The following is a 16,743-nucleotide window of genomic DNA, read 5'->3' as shown; positions in this document are numbered from 1 at the left end:
TTTGGAAAATGGAGGGGGTTTTCGAGGGGATGGTGGAGCTGGAGGATGTTGGGTAATTTTCCTAGCGAAAAAAATCAAGTCAATTTTTTTGGACTAATTTTGTGGCGTTCTTTTGAAAAACTAACTACCTACTGAACTAGAATTTCCAAAATGTCACCGGGGGCTCCCAAAATGGTTTGAAAAACGCCTCCAGTTGACTTGGCATGTTGAAATCAGGGTATTGAGTGAATTTCAGCTTTCCAACTTCATTTGAAAATTTTTTTTGTGGAAATTTCAACTTTCAAAAATCTGCTGGAGGCTCCAGAACTGCTCAAAACGGTTCGAAACAGTCTCAAATCAATTTGGCAGATCGAAAATAGGGTACATACCAAATTTCAGTTTTCTACGTCCATTTGGTGAAATTTTGATTTTCTCATTTTTTTAGCCCAAATTTTATTTTTGAAAGTTTTCTCATCAACATTTCAATTTTTGAAAAATTTTTGGAAATTCTTTCCAAAATTATTTACCTTATTCATCTGTCCTTATTTCCCAACTTTTTTCTTTGTCGAAAAGAAAAGTTGATATTTAAATCACCCTTTTCACCCTTCTGTACTCTAATATGACGCATTACCATAAGGGGAAAAATGAGTTTTGCCAATTTCTCGTTCTGTTTGAGAAAATTCCAACTTTATAGCCTTCTTTCTTCGGAGAGACCTTTGAGAAATGGAATATTACTTCTACGTGGCGAAGCAAACGATACCAGTATTGCAACGATCCAGTAATACATACAATAGAGAGAAGGTCGATTGTGCAGCTCGGTTGGTCTCCACACTTATTGAACCTTGCGACCATTAAGAAGGGTGGCATAGAGCACAGACGATTCTGTTTTTTCTCAGAGGTCTTTGCTGTATAAGATTCATTATTGTGGCTTACGAGACTCTCAGTCTCAGCACTTGCCCCTTTGCAATGTAAAGGTACCCACTTCGGACCACTACAGTATTATGAAATTTCACCTTGCTGGGTGGCGAACATTTGGCCTGTAGCCGATGTGGTATAATTTTGTCAAATGATTCGAGTAGATTTTTCGTCGAAGGGTTGCGTATGCTGCGAACGAGATGACGTCAAAGCGATATGGTTTTTTTCGTTCGATTTTGAACAGAGTGCGTAGGTAAGCGAGAGTGAGAGAGAGAAAAAAGTGTAAATGTAGTTCGTTATGGAAAAAAATGATTTGTCTTGAATAATCAATTATACGAAGCCGTTGTTCGTATAGTATACGTAAACGTAAATAAAGTTTGCGTAACGTTTAGTAATTAGGGTTTCCCAACTTGTAGCCGAGTCGAGATCGCGCCATCGTCATTCCAGGTATTGAAATTTTTTTCTACGACTGTGTGAGATTATTAGTAACGGATCTAATTGATCTAATATGGGCGTTCCAGTGGCAAAAGCGTCTCTATAGGTCTTTAGCTTAGCAAAATTTATATAAATACAGACTAATGCGAACTGTGGAAAGAAATTAGAGAAAAAACTTGGCCACAGAGAGCTCGTAGCCCAGCGTAATTCATAAAAAACCAGCTTTAATGAGTACGAGTGGTCGCCGGTCGACTCGTGAGAAAGCTGACTTTGCGGTGTTTGGCCGAGCTATAGGTAAATTATAACCATTTTAGTCGGACGTCGTCGTCGTCGTCGTGACCCTGCAGACTCTACGCTATGCTAGGCCTGCATAGACTACTTTTTCGGTGTATTTTAAAGCCATTCCCCTCGTGCTTGCTGAAGAAGTACTACTATATTGACTGGGTACGAGTATATGGGTGGACCTGGACGTGTGACCAGCTCGTTTTTCAAGCCAAGAGGTGAGGTAGCGTGGTATGCGAGCCTTGTCCATAGACTGTACGGAGGTGTTGTTCCTTTTTGTTCTCTAGGTCTTGTTTGCTGCAGTCTATGTGGTCGTGTGTCTGTCCAAGTGTATATAGGAACATTCACCAGCTTAATTGGATTTCGTTGCCCAAATTCCCTTCAATTTTTTTCTCTCACTTCTGGAATTTGTCACCTGGCTGATCGACGCCAGCAGTGTGAATCGTATGCACGACGTACTCGTACATACGTACGTAGGCCTTATTTGCAACGTCGATTATTGATGCTTATTACACGGCCAGCGTTGTTACGCGTTTTGCACGCAGTTCGCCCTCGATAAATCGTTGGCTCGGTTCGCTTTCCCGAAAAAATGGTTTCCACTTATGTAAGAGTAATTGCGATAATTGACGAATCTAGGGGTTACCAATTGGTTCGCGTCCGATGCTGCGGTGACAAATGCAATGTGACGTAAAACTCGGCGCATTTGTCATAGATGTTTTGGGAGAAAATTATATCAGAGTAGCTTTGAAGGTTGTAGGTATTTGAGATCAGAAAATCAGACTGTTCACTTTCAAGTTCTTAGAAACCAAGTTTAAAACCCTAAAAATCCAAGAGTTCTGTGTGTTTAGCTTCTTCTCCCCTGCTCATCCAACCATCCATTTCCAAGATGGAAGAAGGAAGAAAAATATCAAAAAAAAAAAAGAAGTCCCAATCAGATTTCGACCTTTATTTTGCTCACGAAGAAACCTTTCAATTAGATTTCAGCTTTCCAAATTAATTTTTTTAAATTTTGTGGAAATTTCAAATTTCAAAAATCTGCTGGAGGCTCCAGAACTGCTCAAAACGGTTCGAAACACTTTCCAATCGATTTGGCGAATCGAAAATGAGGCACACGTACCAAATTTTAGCTTTCTACGTCAATTTGATAACATTTTGATTTTCTCATTTTTTTGGCCCAAATTTAATTTTCAAAAATTCACTCATCAACATTTTGATTTTTGAAAAATTTCCCCATTTTTTGAAACTTTAATCAAAATTTTAGATGCAAAAATTCATTTTTTGGATTTTTTGAAAGTTAAATTTTTTTTTTAGAAATTTCAAATTGCTTTGGAAGAGCTAAAAATGAACTTTGGTATCTGTAATTTTAAGTGAACCAATTTAAATAATTTTCTTCACGATTCAACTGTCACACATCAACAACTACTAGTTTTGGGCCATTCTAGTCGAGCCTCCAGCGATTTTTAAATTTTGTACTAGAAAAAAAGAGTGAAAATATCAACAGTGAGGAGTATGTGAAAGTGAACACTTCTTTATTCTTTTTCAACTGGCCACACTGCCTTTTCAATGTTACGCTTGCAAAGGCCTGCTGTTTTCTAAACTTGTCAAAGTCTTGGTTCTTTCCAATGAAATTGTGGTTTCTCGCAAAAAATTCCAGTTAGTTTCATTTTTTCCCAAAAAATACTCTAGAGTTTTACTTTTTTGGCAGGAATTGTTAAAAGTTGTCAAAAATAAAGAAAAAATATTGCTTTTTCGACAAACATTGCAAAATTCTCCAAAATGTCTTACTTTTTAAAATTTTTAAAAAAACTCCCTTTTTTCCCAAAATAAAGTTCATTTTTGTTCAGTTTTTTATCAAAAATTACTACCCTAAACTCGAGCTTTTTTTACCTAAAATTTACAGAAAGTTTCTTTTTTTGCTAATAGTTTCCTAAAAGTACTGCTTTCTGCCAAAATCGTCAAAAATTCCCACTTTTCTGCACAATTGCTACAAAAAGTTTCGCTTTTTTTTACCAAAAATTGCTGAGAACCTTTGCCAACTGCTAAAATCTTTTTTTGTCAATCACTTCCTAAAAGAACTGCTTTTTGAAAAAATTATTAAAAATTCTCACTTTTCTGCACAATTGCCAAAAAGTTTTGCTTTTTATCAAAAATTGCTAAGAACGCCTGCCAATTGCTAAAATTATTGTCGAAGTTTCATTTTCTTCTAAAAGCAGCAAAAAACTTCTCTTTTTGTCTCCAAGAAATCTCGCTTTTTGCCAAAAATTCCAAAAAGTCGCCCTCTATTCCAAAAATTGTCCTATAACGTCGCTTTTTCACCAGAAATTTCAAAATTCTAGCTTTGTTGCTCAAAATTGCCAAAAAATCTCACTTTTTTTTAGCAAGATGTTCGAGAAAAATCGCATTCAACTTTTGTGAAGCCTCCAGCGAGTTTTCAACGATACTTTATTCCATGAAAATTAAACCATTTTTGGATTTTTTTCAAGGAAAGGAAATGCAATGTGACCTTGCATCAACGTTTCGTTTTTTTATTCTTGTTTTCAAAATCCAAGCACATAGTTTTGCATTGTGACATTCATGTATAGGTATTTACCGTTACAGAATTTACATTACATTAACAATGTTTGTAATTTTTGGCGCAATATGTGTAATGAAAGTTTGCTCAATGTTGAATTATCGCTTCGAAGTAATGTTTTGCAAAATCAAGACAACGTGAAATACTCAACACGTACCATATATCGATAAAATGGGAAAACTCTCGAATAACTAGTTTTGTGTAGGGTGTTATTCACCAGCCAAACATCCTTCCACGTAGAGATATTATCAGCAGTATTTTCTGTATAGATAGATAGATAGATCTTTATTTAGCAATGAGTGTATGTCTTTAGCCCAAAAATAGTAATCAACTCATCGGAAGAAAATTCTTTGAAAAATTTTATTATCTCGTCCATATACTGTACGATGAAAGTGCAGATTTTTGAATAGTGTGGTATCTCTACATATTATAGGTTGAAATACTGCAAGTTTTTACTGGGATTTCGTTGAATAATTTACGAAGTTAACCTCAACACCGTATGGACCAGTATTCACGACGTGGAATTATTATTGGGCATACTCTTCAGGCACTCCTGGCTCGGTCTCTCTCTCGAAAGTTGATCGATAAATTTTGCGTATAAAACTGGTCCAACAAAGCTGTTGGTGTATTCAGCCAGCGTTCCAGATTTACACCGAAATATCGAATTTTTTCCACCAAAAATACGGGTGTGGCAATATAAAAACATCGTTTACTGATTGAATGACTCGAAATTTTCCGCCAGGATGGACGTTTTTCCAGTATACATAAAAAGGACGTAAACGATTCTTTGTGCTGGATTAGTGCTCGATTCAACGCCTGAATTTTGTGTGTGTGCTCTGCACAGCCACAGTCTGTATAGTATAGGTATGGTTTCAACATTGAAAATTCTTGTCACGAATGTCGCTGTCGTGGTCGGATTTCCGTGTTTTTTTTCTATCTTTCTTTCTTTCTTTTTTTCTTTCCTTTTCTATATTTTTTTCTCCTCTAAATTGCTTGTTAGATTTTTTGATACGCTGATTGTTATGATTACGTGCTGGCTGGTAATTTAAAACGTGTAAACGTTAATTGGGAGGTTTTAAGATTTATGGAGAAAATATCGTGTAAACGTTTGTGGTTGTTTTTAAGCCTCAATTCTCTCGCTCGATCTGTCGTATATGGTTTTGTTTTTTTTCATTTATTTATTTTGAAAAACTCGTGTTGCTGAGTAGGTGGAATATGATTGAAGAGAAATATCAAGTTTGAGTGTAGGATCGTGATTATTTCGTACTACGAAGTACAAACGTATATTCCCCGGCAGCTTAATTACGTAACTAGTCGATATTTTCAGTACAGGGTAATTTATTTGGAGATATGTGAATGGCATAAGATAAATTAACGCAATTTTCGAGTATATTGGAAATTTATTTAGTATTGTTTGAGAAAGAACAGATCGATTGTGAAAATTTTGGCGTGTTTTCAATGCTTACTAGAAAAATTCAGGTTTTGAATACACAGATTAAGTTATAGGTACCACTTTTTCATGGAATAATACTGGCGAAGTTAAAATCCAACTATTTATGCTTTCAACTCTTCGATAGAATGATTTGAGATGGGCAAAAATTCATTTGAAAATTTCAATCTGTTCAATTCATTTATTCTGACAATCGACCATACCAATGATTCAATGTGATCGAGTGATCTGTTTTTGGAGATCATAAGAGCCAAGAGGCATGTGCTTCTACGGTACTCTCATCCAAATTTTAATAATGAAAATGGTTGTGAGTGATCTCAACGATACAAATTTATTAGAGAATATCCTACATAGCTTGATGAAATCTTTGTGACCAAAAAAACGTAGATTTGATTCAGGGGTCGTACTCGGTTACTTTTCAAGTCACCAAGTTTAGTTACTAAAATTAATTTTTGGTCTATTTTTCAAAATTTGGTTAGTTACCAAAGTTACTTTTTAAAAAAAAATTGAAATTATATTTTTTCAATTTTTGGTTCTAATTTATGAATAAAAGGGGGGGGGGATGTTATTAATATTAAGAAATTGAAATCTCATAATTGGTCAAAATAAGGAAAAAGTCTTGTTGAAAAAAAAAGAAAATTTAATAAAATGCTTAAAACTGTCTTTTATTTCTAAGAATTTTAAAAAGGTTCATTTTTTCTGAAAATTTCTCAAAAGTCTAGCTTTGTTGACAAAAATTGCCAAAAAAAACCTTGTTTAATTCCGAAAAAGTTGCTCGACAAAAATTACAGAAAAGGGATCATATTTTTGAATTATTGCCAAAAAATCACGTTTCTTGATAAAATTATCAAAAAACCTCGTTTTTCGCCAAAAATTTCTAAAAATTGTCGCTCATTTGCAAAAAATTCCAGAATGTCTCGATTTTCTCCCAAAAAATTGCCCAAAAGTCTCGCTTTTTGCTAGAAATTAAAAAACTATTTCTATTACTCTTTTGGTGATATTTGCCAAAAAGTGCTGCATTTTTCTAAAATTGTCAAAGTCTAGCTTTTGGGGGATAATTGACAAAAATTCTTGCTTTCTACTAAAATTGTTGAAGGGTCCAAGTTTTTTTTTCAAAAATTGCCACAAATTTTCACTGTTTACCAAAACTTTCCAGAAAATTTCATTTTCACTTTTACTGTAAATTTTTTGAGTTTTGTTTTTTCACCAAAAATTGCTCAAAAGATGCATTTTGCTAAAATTATAACAAGAAGTCCCATTCCCATTTTTTCCCAAAAATCGCTTAAATTGTTGCTTTATTCCTCAAAATTCAAGAAGTCTCACTTTTTCACAAAAATTTGTGAAGTCTTAATGTTTTACCTCAGAATAATTTGCCACAAAATTTTTCCTTTTTTTAAACTAAAATTTGGGAAAAATTAAGTATCTTTTTTTTGGAAATAATTGCCAAAAATTTCTGCTTTCTGCCAAAATTGTCAGAATTTCTCTCTTTTTATTAAAATTGCTAATAAGTTTCGTTTTTTTACCTAAAATTCCAAAATTTTCCACCTTTTATGAAAAGTTTTCAAAAAAAACTCACTTTTTTGCTAAAAGTTACTAAAAAGTTTGTTTTTTTTTTTACAAAAAATTGCTGGAAAGCTGCCAATTGCTAAAATTTTCAATTTTTTTCCTGTCAAAAATAGCAAAAAACCTCAATATTTGTCAAAAATTAAAATTGTCCAATTCTTCTTTTTCACTATGAAAATTTTAAAAAACTGTCGTTTTTTTCAATATAAGTAAAATTCCAAAAATTCTTCTTTGTTTTCAAAAATTGCTATAAAGTCTCACTTTTTTGCCAGAAATAACCAAACAATTGCCAAAATTGTCATAATCTCGTTTTTTTCCAAAAAGTGTTGAAACGTGTCCCCCTTTTTCTCATATTTTTTTTTTGCCAAAAATTGCCCAAGTACTTCGTTCTTTTTCCAAAAAGTTACGAAATGTCTGTTTTTTGACATAATGTGATAAAGTATCACTTTTTGACCAATATTGTCAAAAAGTTCCACTTTTTGCTAAATTTGTCAAAGCATTTTTTTTACGTTGCTTCGTTGAAAAAATACAAACACTAAGCTACTGAAAATTTCAGTTTCACAGGGGTTCCCATTTTATCTAATATTTTTATTCTTTCCATTTATTATTATCGTGGTTTTTCGTTCAGTCAGTTCGACAAGGCTGTGGTTAAATATTTGCCTTCATCGCTATAGCACATTCAATAAATATACCGCAGTTGGCGAAATAGTGGCGCAATCTTTTTGAAAGTCGAGTGCTTCGAATAAGTTGTTTCGATTGGCGAAATTGAAAAAAGTCCTCTCTGAAAAGAACTTTTCTACAACCACTCTACATAATGAACCTTTAATATACTTATTACAAAATTGCATTGCGGATATATGTACGAGTATGTTGGTGGTTTCGATTAGAAGACTTGGGTTGGTAGGAGGCAACATTTTGGCAGATTCTTGCGATAATTTCCATTAATTTGGAAAGATGCTGTGGGGTGTGATGGAGCAGGGGTGGCTATAATGCTGGAAGTGCCTAAGGGTTGCAATATACTACAAGTATAAGTCGGTCGATTGGTAAATATTTTATCGTTTTGGTGAATTTATCTTCTGCAGTGTGCAGCTTTGACGACTAGATGTAGTACATATAATGATAATGCCACGAGAGAGACGACGAGTATAATATGCGAAATTGCAAAAGCTTCGCTACTAACGAAAAAGGTATCGCCTTGTTAGATAATATAGCCTGGAAGAGTATGGATATGTATGCGTACTCACACGGTGGCACTACTATGGTAGTAGCGAACTACACGAGAATATAGTTTCGATAAGAGAGGCCAAATAGGATAATAAAAAACTAGGTTACGGTAGTAATTTTGTCGACATGTATGCGAAATGGTATCCGGAGATCTCATTACGTTGGTAATTTCGCCTTCTTCGCTGTACTACTCGTGTATACAGATACAATTCGCCCTCGATGGCTCCCTTCGGCTGACTGGGGGCATCGGAGGTGGTTCAGGCGTAAAATGAAGCCGAAAAAAAGGGCAAAAAATTTTTTTTCATCGGAACGCGCGTGTGGTGTACTCGTATTTGCGCCTTCGGTGGTACTGGCGGCTGCCTATACACATTTTTACTCTTCGGTCGTCGCCTCCGGTAGCTCGGACGAAGACGGCGACGGCGTCGTCGTTGGCAACATTGCATACTCGACACAGCTGATCGCGAGGTCGCAAGGCGGAAGACGAGGCGCGGTATTTGTTATGTCTAGGAGGCGGGGTTATGACGTCATGTACTTTCTGTTTTATCTGTTTCTTATCAATGAATCGTTTCGTACACTTCGTAGTCCTCCCTAGGTTGCCCTGCGTGTACCGATAACCTCGCTTCGTTGTACCGCGTACACCTCTGACCCCCTCGCGTCGTCACGTGTGTACCGTTCGCCCCTTTTTTTCCACCTCGTTTCCAAGTGCACTGCATTTTATACTTACGTACTGTACGTGTACATGTCGTAGTCGTGATATTGTCTTGACCCCGCGCTCTGTATTGCGAGCTTTTTTTTCTCTCTTTATTCTTCTATCCTTCGGTTCCTTTTTCCCTCTCCTGTAAACTCGTATAAAGTATGTGTGTTTTACGTGGTGTGTACTCGTAAATGCATCCAATTGTTTCTCTCTATCCAAACAATTAGGTATTGTTTACATAACACCAAAGCCTAGGTGAAGCCGAAGCGCCGCCTAGCCTAGGTCTCACCTCTCAACCACCACAGCATTCGATCGTTGTTTTTAGTCTCTCCCTCTACTCCCCCTCTTAGCCCTTACCTTTTTACCATCTTCTCTCGAGATGGAGATGGCCCAAGTTGAGTAATCAAGCCGAGTAATTAGCGTTGAAAAATGTATCGTACTGTATTAAAAAAAAAACTGGAGTAATTAATTTTGATGAATTGACGAAAAAAAAAAAAAACTGAAATATTGCTTTCGATTTTACGATTTAATGGAGTTTTTTTTTTTTGTTTACTCCTTCGTTCCGATGATATACATTCTTTTGCTGTAACGTTGGTTAACTTTCACCGAAATTAGTGTAAAATGATATGGTAGTTGCTTTGAGAGAACCTTATCTTTGTACCATGTCTTTCAGTAATAACGTGTAAAATCTGGAATTTGACTTGGCTTTTCAAATGAAACAAATGATTAGGCTTACCTAGTATAATGAATGATCACGTTTCGGTAATCGCTGAAAATAATGTTCGAGTTTGATATCTACGAGTATACTTATCGAGGTTTGTCGAAAGATGTCGTCATTGTTCGAGCGTATCTGGACTTTTTTTTTGATGGAGATTTTTTTAAAATGAACTTCGTTTCCAAAAATATACTGTGAGTTCATCTAACTAGTTTGAGTCCCAATTATTTTTTTATCGAAGAAATAAATGTTTTCGATAATCAGTTTTTTTTATCTGAAAAGTAATTTTTCAAAGCAAATAAGTATCATGTTTTCAAGCTTAGAATCTTTCTCGTAAAAAAAATTATTTTAACAAAGTGGAAAAAACCTTATTTTATAATGATGTAGGTTCTTACATTTTTCAAAAAAATATAATTGGTGAAAATAATGATAATGTATTGGATGCCCACTTTATTTTGTGAGTTTCTCATGTTGAAAATGAAGAAAAATCGCCATCATTGGCCCTTCTCCTTGAGACAGACAAGACTTTTTTTTTCAGAAGTTGTAGTTTTCAGCAAATTTGAAGGGTCAATGAGGCGTTGGAGGGGCCAAAAAAAAAAATGAGTTGGTATTCGTAATTAGGGTGTCTAACGATTATGAAAGCCATTAAAAAGTCATAAATTTTTCTGGAAACACACTTGGATTTTTTTAAAAAGCCCATAAAATGAAAAAGTTGAAAATTTGTTCAAAAAATTAGAGAAATTAAAAAATTGAAATACCTACTTGCCTACAAATTACAAAAAATGCCTTTGCAGTTTCAAGTGTGGGGGAGGGGGGGTGATTTTTATGCGGTGAAAATGTGAAAAATGGGATTTTTGTTGGACACCCTGGTATTCAGCGCCCCCCCCCCAAAGAAAACCTAACAAAATGATGTACATATTTGTATCACGTGATTTTTTTTCATTTTCAGGTTTTTGGAGGGAGGAGGGGGGGGTCAATGATGGCGTTTGAAGGGTAAAATAACAAAAAGACTTGATATTCGTATTCAGTGCCCCGAAAGTCCAACACAATAATGTGTTTGGCAAATTTTTTCATTTTTCAGGAAAGGGAGGGAGTAGTAATATGGGTCACTTGAGCGCACTAAGGGCAAAGTCGTTCCTTTGGTTCGAGCAAATGATTCTTTTTGGTCAAAGTGAATCACTTAGTGAACGACTTTGAAGTGAATCATTTCGCGAACGACGAGTCACTTGAGCACATACACTCGCAAAGTCGTTCGCGAAATGATTCACTTCCAAAAAAAGAGTTACTTGAGCACACACTCGCAAAGTCGTTCGCGAAATGATTCACTTCAAAGTCGTTCACTAAGTGATTCACTTTGACCAAAAAGAATCGTTTGCTCGAACCAAAGGAACGACTTTGCCCTTAGTGCGCTCAAGTGACCCATAAACTAGGTACTACTGGAGAGTCATTCTCGTTGGGGGCATTGGTAGGGTTAGGTCGAAAAAATGAATTGATATTTGTATTTTAGCGGTTACAAAAACGCATGAAATAATATTTCACATCATACGTTTGACATTTTTTTTTTGCATTTTGACCAAAATTTTGGGGCTCCGCCCCTTCTGGTTTTGAAAATCCTATCACGAAAAGTTCAAAGTTGGTTGGTCTCCAGATTTTTCAAAAAAATTTAAAGTGAATTGAAATTTTTGGCACGTATTTTTGAAAGGAGGTATTCCTAATTATTACCTTTGAAACTTTGCAAACCGATTTTCTCTATTTGCCCCAAGAGGGGGGGGTGGCCGAGCCAGTGATGACAATTTTTATTTTTTCCCAATACGAGGATCCCTCAAAAAAATCTCGGTCTGAATCGAAAGAATTTGACCCAAAATCTCATCTGGATGATTTGATTTGGAATGACCCATACTTGGCTGATCTGACTTGAAATAACCGATTTTTTAATTTCTAGTATTTCAATAAAGTCAGCATCAAGGAAAAAAATTCTGTTACTTAGTGAAAGTGGAAAAGGTCATAATCATGAAGTAACAGGACTGATTTTTTTTTTCGAAATTGAAAATAAATTTTTATTGTAAGGAAAGGAGGTCAAGAAATTCAAAATTTTGAAAATTGTGGGCAGGCATAAAAGATCCTCAATGAAAATGTAATCTTGAAAATAAAAATTGAAATCATAAAGGCTTCACGAATGGGATTAAAAAGTCGAGGGAAATTTTGGGAAAATAAAATATGTATTAAAATCAATTATGGTATTAGATTCTGTGTTGGTTCAATTTCCAAACCACTTCTTTTCCCTCCTCTCCAGAAAAAATCGAGCCCACAAAAAAATAAATACTTCGATTCAAAATTTCGTTTCTCAAAAAGCAAATTTCCGGGCTAAAAAAATTCGTAATTGCAGTAAAGAACTTATCTCGCAAAAGAAAAAGAGTAAAAGAAAGAGAGGAGGACATTGTTTCAAAAGATATTCAATTAAAAGCAGAAGAAAATTACAACTTTTCTCGGTTTTGTTTACGTTAAAAACTTATAGCTCGCTTTCAGGAGGAGCAAAGAGGGAGCGAAAAGTTACGGTTGAGAAAGTTGGTGTAGTATTTGCGTAGATTTTTACTCTGGTGTATTTTTGCGGCGGCGAATCAAAGCGAACTCGCGTAATTTAACAGTTTGGCATTTCGGTTAATTTTCTATAATTGCCAACGATTGTGTGGATGTTTTTGGTCGGGAGTTGTTGTGGTTTGTTCGTTAACACTGAAGGGGTGAGTCGAGTGTCGTTGAGTTATTAAAAGAACGATGGTTTGTGTTGCTTTCAAGAGGCGGTTCTAATTAAATGGCGAAGAAAAAGAATGAATATTGTTCTATCGCGTATATATACGAGTAGTAGGTCTATTCGATCGAGTAAATTTTCTGATGTGAAAATAATAGATGTAGAAGGAGAGGTGTCAGTTGGGGAAGGGGGGAGAAATTTTTTGAAAATGTTGAATTATAAAAAATACTCGATGAAATGAGGAAATGTTCTCGTTTCGTTGATACTTTCGTATTTTTTATTTTCGAAAGAAGGATTCAATTGTTCAGAATTTTATTCTTCTTTCCTCCTCACAATCCCTCATATTCTTAAAAAAATATGTTTATCGAAAAGATTTATAAAAACTTGGAAAAATTAGTTTGAAAAACTCGAACAAAATGAGACTGAATAATTCTTCTCAAAAAGTAAAAACCCTGAGAAGAAGGTTAGCTTAATGAATTGAATAACTGGCGATAATGATAATGATAATAATAATTGATGATGATTATACGATCGTATTATTGCAGTGTTGCTTTTTTTCTTGTTTTTATTCACGTTTTTGCTCATTCTTATGTTACAGAAACACTATTGCAAATGGATCGACAACAGTTGCAAAAGTTTGTTCAATACTTGATCTCAAAACACCACACCGAAGTGTTACCCACTGCTCAACAATTAGCCGATGAAATTCTTCAACAGCGTTCCGAAATTAATCAAATACCTGGTAAGATGAATCGAATCTTGATTTTTGATCATTTCAGATCAAGTTACACCACCTTTGCCTTTATAACTATAGAATCTAGAAAGGTGCAAAATTCTAAATTCATTTTCGGTATTTATTCCAGGCGCTCCGGATCCTACGGCTGGAGCCAGCGCAGATGACGATCATACGTGGCATCTGGATGAAGAACAGGTGTGCGAGCAAGTGAAGGTGTTTCTTTCGCAAAACAGTTATTACAATGCCAACAAACAACTCAACTCTTTGTTCGCTAAGGTACAGTAATTCAGCTCTAAACCGACCAAAATTTATACCTACGCCCGAATGTTTCGACCTTTATTACATATTCGCAAGGTCGGATCTATTTGAAGCTTTTTTTACCCCCCCCCCCCATTCCATTCTTCGTTCTTCGTCTTAATATGGCTAGTAATTATTATATTCTCAACCAAAGAGTAACGAATTAAGGTATCTTTGATATTTTATATTTTTTCAAAACACGAATTCACTTTTTTCAAACCTAAACATTGATTTTGTATTCGTACCATGCGTATCTTTTAAGACGATACTTAGTGTTCGTTTAAATGCTGCTGGAACAGGAACGTTTAATGGTAAAAGTAATTTCGCCGTTATGCGGTAATCTAATAAAGAGCTTTTAAGCGATAGTTAACCTAATTACAAAAAACATCAGACCGTATATTCTTAATCCCATGAATTATTTTTACATTTAAATGTAACACTAAAAGCGGTCTAAGTTGAGTAAACTTGACAGATTACCTGCAAGAAGCTAAACCCATATATATGTATGGTAATTGAGTTTTTAAGCACTTTTGCGCTTCGCTTCGTTGTTTCGAATATTGTAATAGACTAAACTAAAGGTTCCTCTACGTTGTAGGACTACACATATACGAGTACCTACCTAGCTATATAGTGCCTATACCAGAAAAATTACCTTACCGAGCGGTTTTAAATTACACGCATATATGTTTTGATGGAACTAAAATTGAGTTATTTATTTTTAAAATGACGCGTGATTTTTTTCAAAAGAAAGTACAAATTAGTCTGGTGAACGAATACAGCTCAGTTCGTGTTACAATATTATTTTGGATGGTGTTCTGTGTAATAAATTCAGAAAATGATTGTGTTCAAATTTTGGAGCCTAATTGTCTATTAAATTCATGTTTGGATTGCTAAAATGGTTGCTCTCGAGTTGATAGAAAAGTAGGGGAAAATACTCGAAGCTTTTTTTTTAAAAATTGAAGATTCCAAAAAAATTTACCTAAAGTGTTTTTGGAACAGAAAAAAATTGATTACTTGGTTTTTTATTTAAACATTTGGTGGTGAAAAAGAAACAGGGCTACGATAAAAGTTGGATGTTTTTTGGAATATTGAGCACTGGAGGCTCAAAAAACAAAGCAGTGCATCTCAGATTATCTTAAAAAGCAGTAAAAACATATTTTGGAGTGGACATTTTCTGAAAATATGGTACTACAGCCAACAACATGATTTGCATAATTTTTGAAATGTTCAAGGTTTCTATTTTTCAAAAATGTGTTTGATTTTGGAAAAAAAGGACTAAAATGAAATTTTTTCGTGAATTAAAAAAACACTTTTGACCAAAACTTTTTCAACAAATTTCTTTTCGTTTAGATTTTTCGATTTTAAACAGGTATGTATTTATGTATTGAGAATCAGTGAATGCATTTTTCTACTTTTTTTACATTTTGTGTTTTTATTCATTTTCAGTAATTTTAAGTAAAAATATGATTTTAAAAATGAACCAAAAAATTTAAAAACTATTCAAAACAACCTATTTTTTTAAAATTTACTTTTTATAAGAGTTGCTGGTATAAAATTTTTGTAATAGGTTAAAGACATATTAAATGAATACCAAAAAAAAGAGGTTAATTGAGTCCATTTAATTACAATTTTGGTCTTCTGCTTTTTCAAAATTATTGCCAATGTTGATTTTGAAAAATCCATGATACATAAATAAATATTTCCAGTTTTTTTTTTTTTTTTTTTGTAAATAAAACCCATGGAAAATGTCAAAGTTCTAATAAGTTCTAAAAATCCCACATTTTGGCAAATTTTGCTTGAAATTCAGTTTAATGAACGAAATCTAATTTAAAAGAGGTCATACCTAGTTCTAATCTTGAGAAACTATAAATTGAGAAATATAAAGTCAAGTGGGGAGGAGGGTGCTAAATATCTGAAAATTCTCTCTACATTTATTCTTGAATGTAGAGAAGGGTGGTAAAATGAAAATAGGAAAAAGTGATGCTGAAATTCTAAAAACTAAAAAAAATGATTCAATTTTCATCGAAAATTGGTTTAGAATTCATTTTTCTCGATTTATTGTTCCGAGTGAAAAAATTTAGATTTTATGTTGAGATTAGCTGTGGAAAAAACTCAGTTCAAGGAACTTTGATTGTGGGAAGGTTTCGTTCTAATCTTGAGGAACCAGAAATATGAAGCAAAGGAGGGGGGGGGAGAGGTGGTAAGAATCTGAAAAATACTCTCAAAATTCAAGAATTCTTCCAAAAAAGGGTGGTAAAATTGGAGATGGTATTAAAATACTAAAAAACGAAAAAAATCATTCCATTTTTCACTGAAAATTTGTCTAAAATTTATATTTTTTCTCAATTAATTGTTGTGAGTGGATTAGTTGAGATTTAATGCTTAGATATTTGTGAAAAAACATGGTTTAATGTTTTAGGTAAATCTGATTTGAAGATTGACCTGAGAAATAAGCAGAGAGGAGGAAGGGGCCCAAAAATCGAAAAAAAAAACATTCCGAAAAATACTCTCAGTTTTGAAAATGTTCTCCCGAAGTCCTCAAAAATCCTGCATTTTTGATTTGGAAAATTTATTACTCATCCTGAATAATTTGATCTTCCAACAAAAATAATTTAAAAAAAAAATATCAGTGAACTTTATTTTTCCAATTGAATTTTTGAAAAAGGTGTGTTAAAATTAAAAAAAAAATCTGTTGATTTTCTAAATCAAAGTAAAAAAAAATTAAGTTTGTTCCATTGGAAAAAACTTGGTTAAATTTTTAAAAAAAATTGTCCAAATATTATAGCTAAAAATTAAAAAGACAGAATCAACACTTTATTGAACTTTTTTTGCAACGTATTTTGTGAAGTTGTTCCTAATCTGTTGGCTTATCATGTATCATGATGTACTTCATCTCTAAAAATTATCATTAAATGCTACGTAGGTATTTACAGTGATCCAAACTTCAAGTTTCCCATTTGTCAAGGTTGTCAAGATAATGTAAGAATAGAGCTTCATCAAAAAAGCTGAAAATTAATTGTTTTTAACGAGTGTGTTTTTACTCCTGCAGTCTATAGGGGAGGCAAACAAGCTTACCTTGACTCAATTTTCTATTCAAGTTGCTTTGTGGGTATTTTGTGACACCTTGTATGTCGT

The 16,743-nt window shown here is 34.0% G+C and overlaps 1 protein-coding gene across 1 annotated transcript in view; it reads left to right on the top strand.

The window, feature by feature from the left end:
• LOC135844089 (zinc finger SWIM domain-containing protein 5-like) overlaps positions 1-16,743 on the top strand; it is a 124,603-nt gene that overhangs the window by 94,671 nt on the left and 13,189 nt on the right. Inside the window, exons 4-5 of the mRNA XM_065362197.1 lie at positions 13,174-13,317; positions 13,439-13,587. Of these exons, the coding sequence (XP_065218269.1) occupies positions 13,174-13,317; positions 13,439-13,587 (293 nt within the window). The remainder of the gene's footprint in view (positions 1-13,173; positions 13,318-13,438; positions 13,588-16,743) is intronic.

Source organism: Planococcus citri, chromosome 4 (assembly GCF_950023065.1).
Source record: "Planococcus citri chromosome 4, ihPlaCitr1.1, whole genome shotgun sequence".
In the NCBI taxonomy this organism is placed as follows: domain Eukaryota; kingdom Metazoa; phylum Arthropoda; class Insecta; order Hemiptera; family Pseudococcidae; genus Planococcus; species Planococcus citri.
The sequence above is the reverse complement of the archived record's forward strand: the minus strand, read 5'-3'. Positions and strand labels throughout refer to the sequence as shown.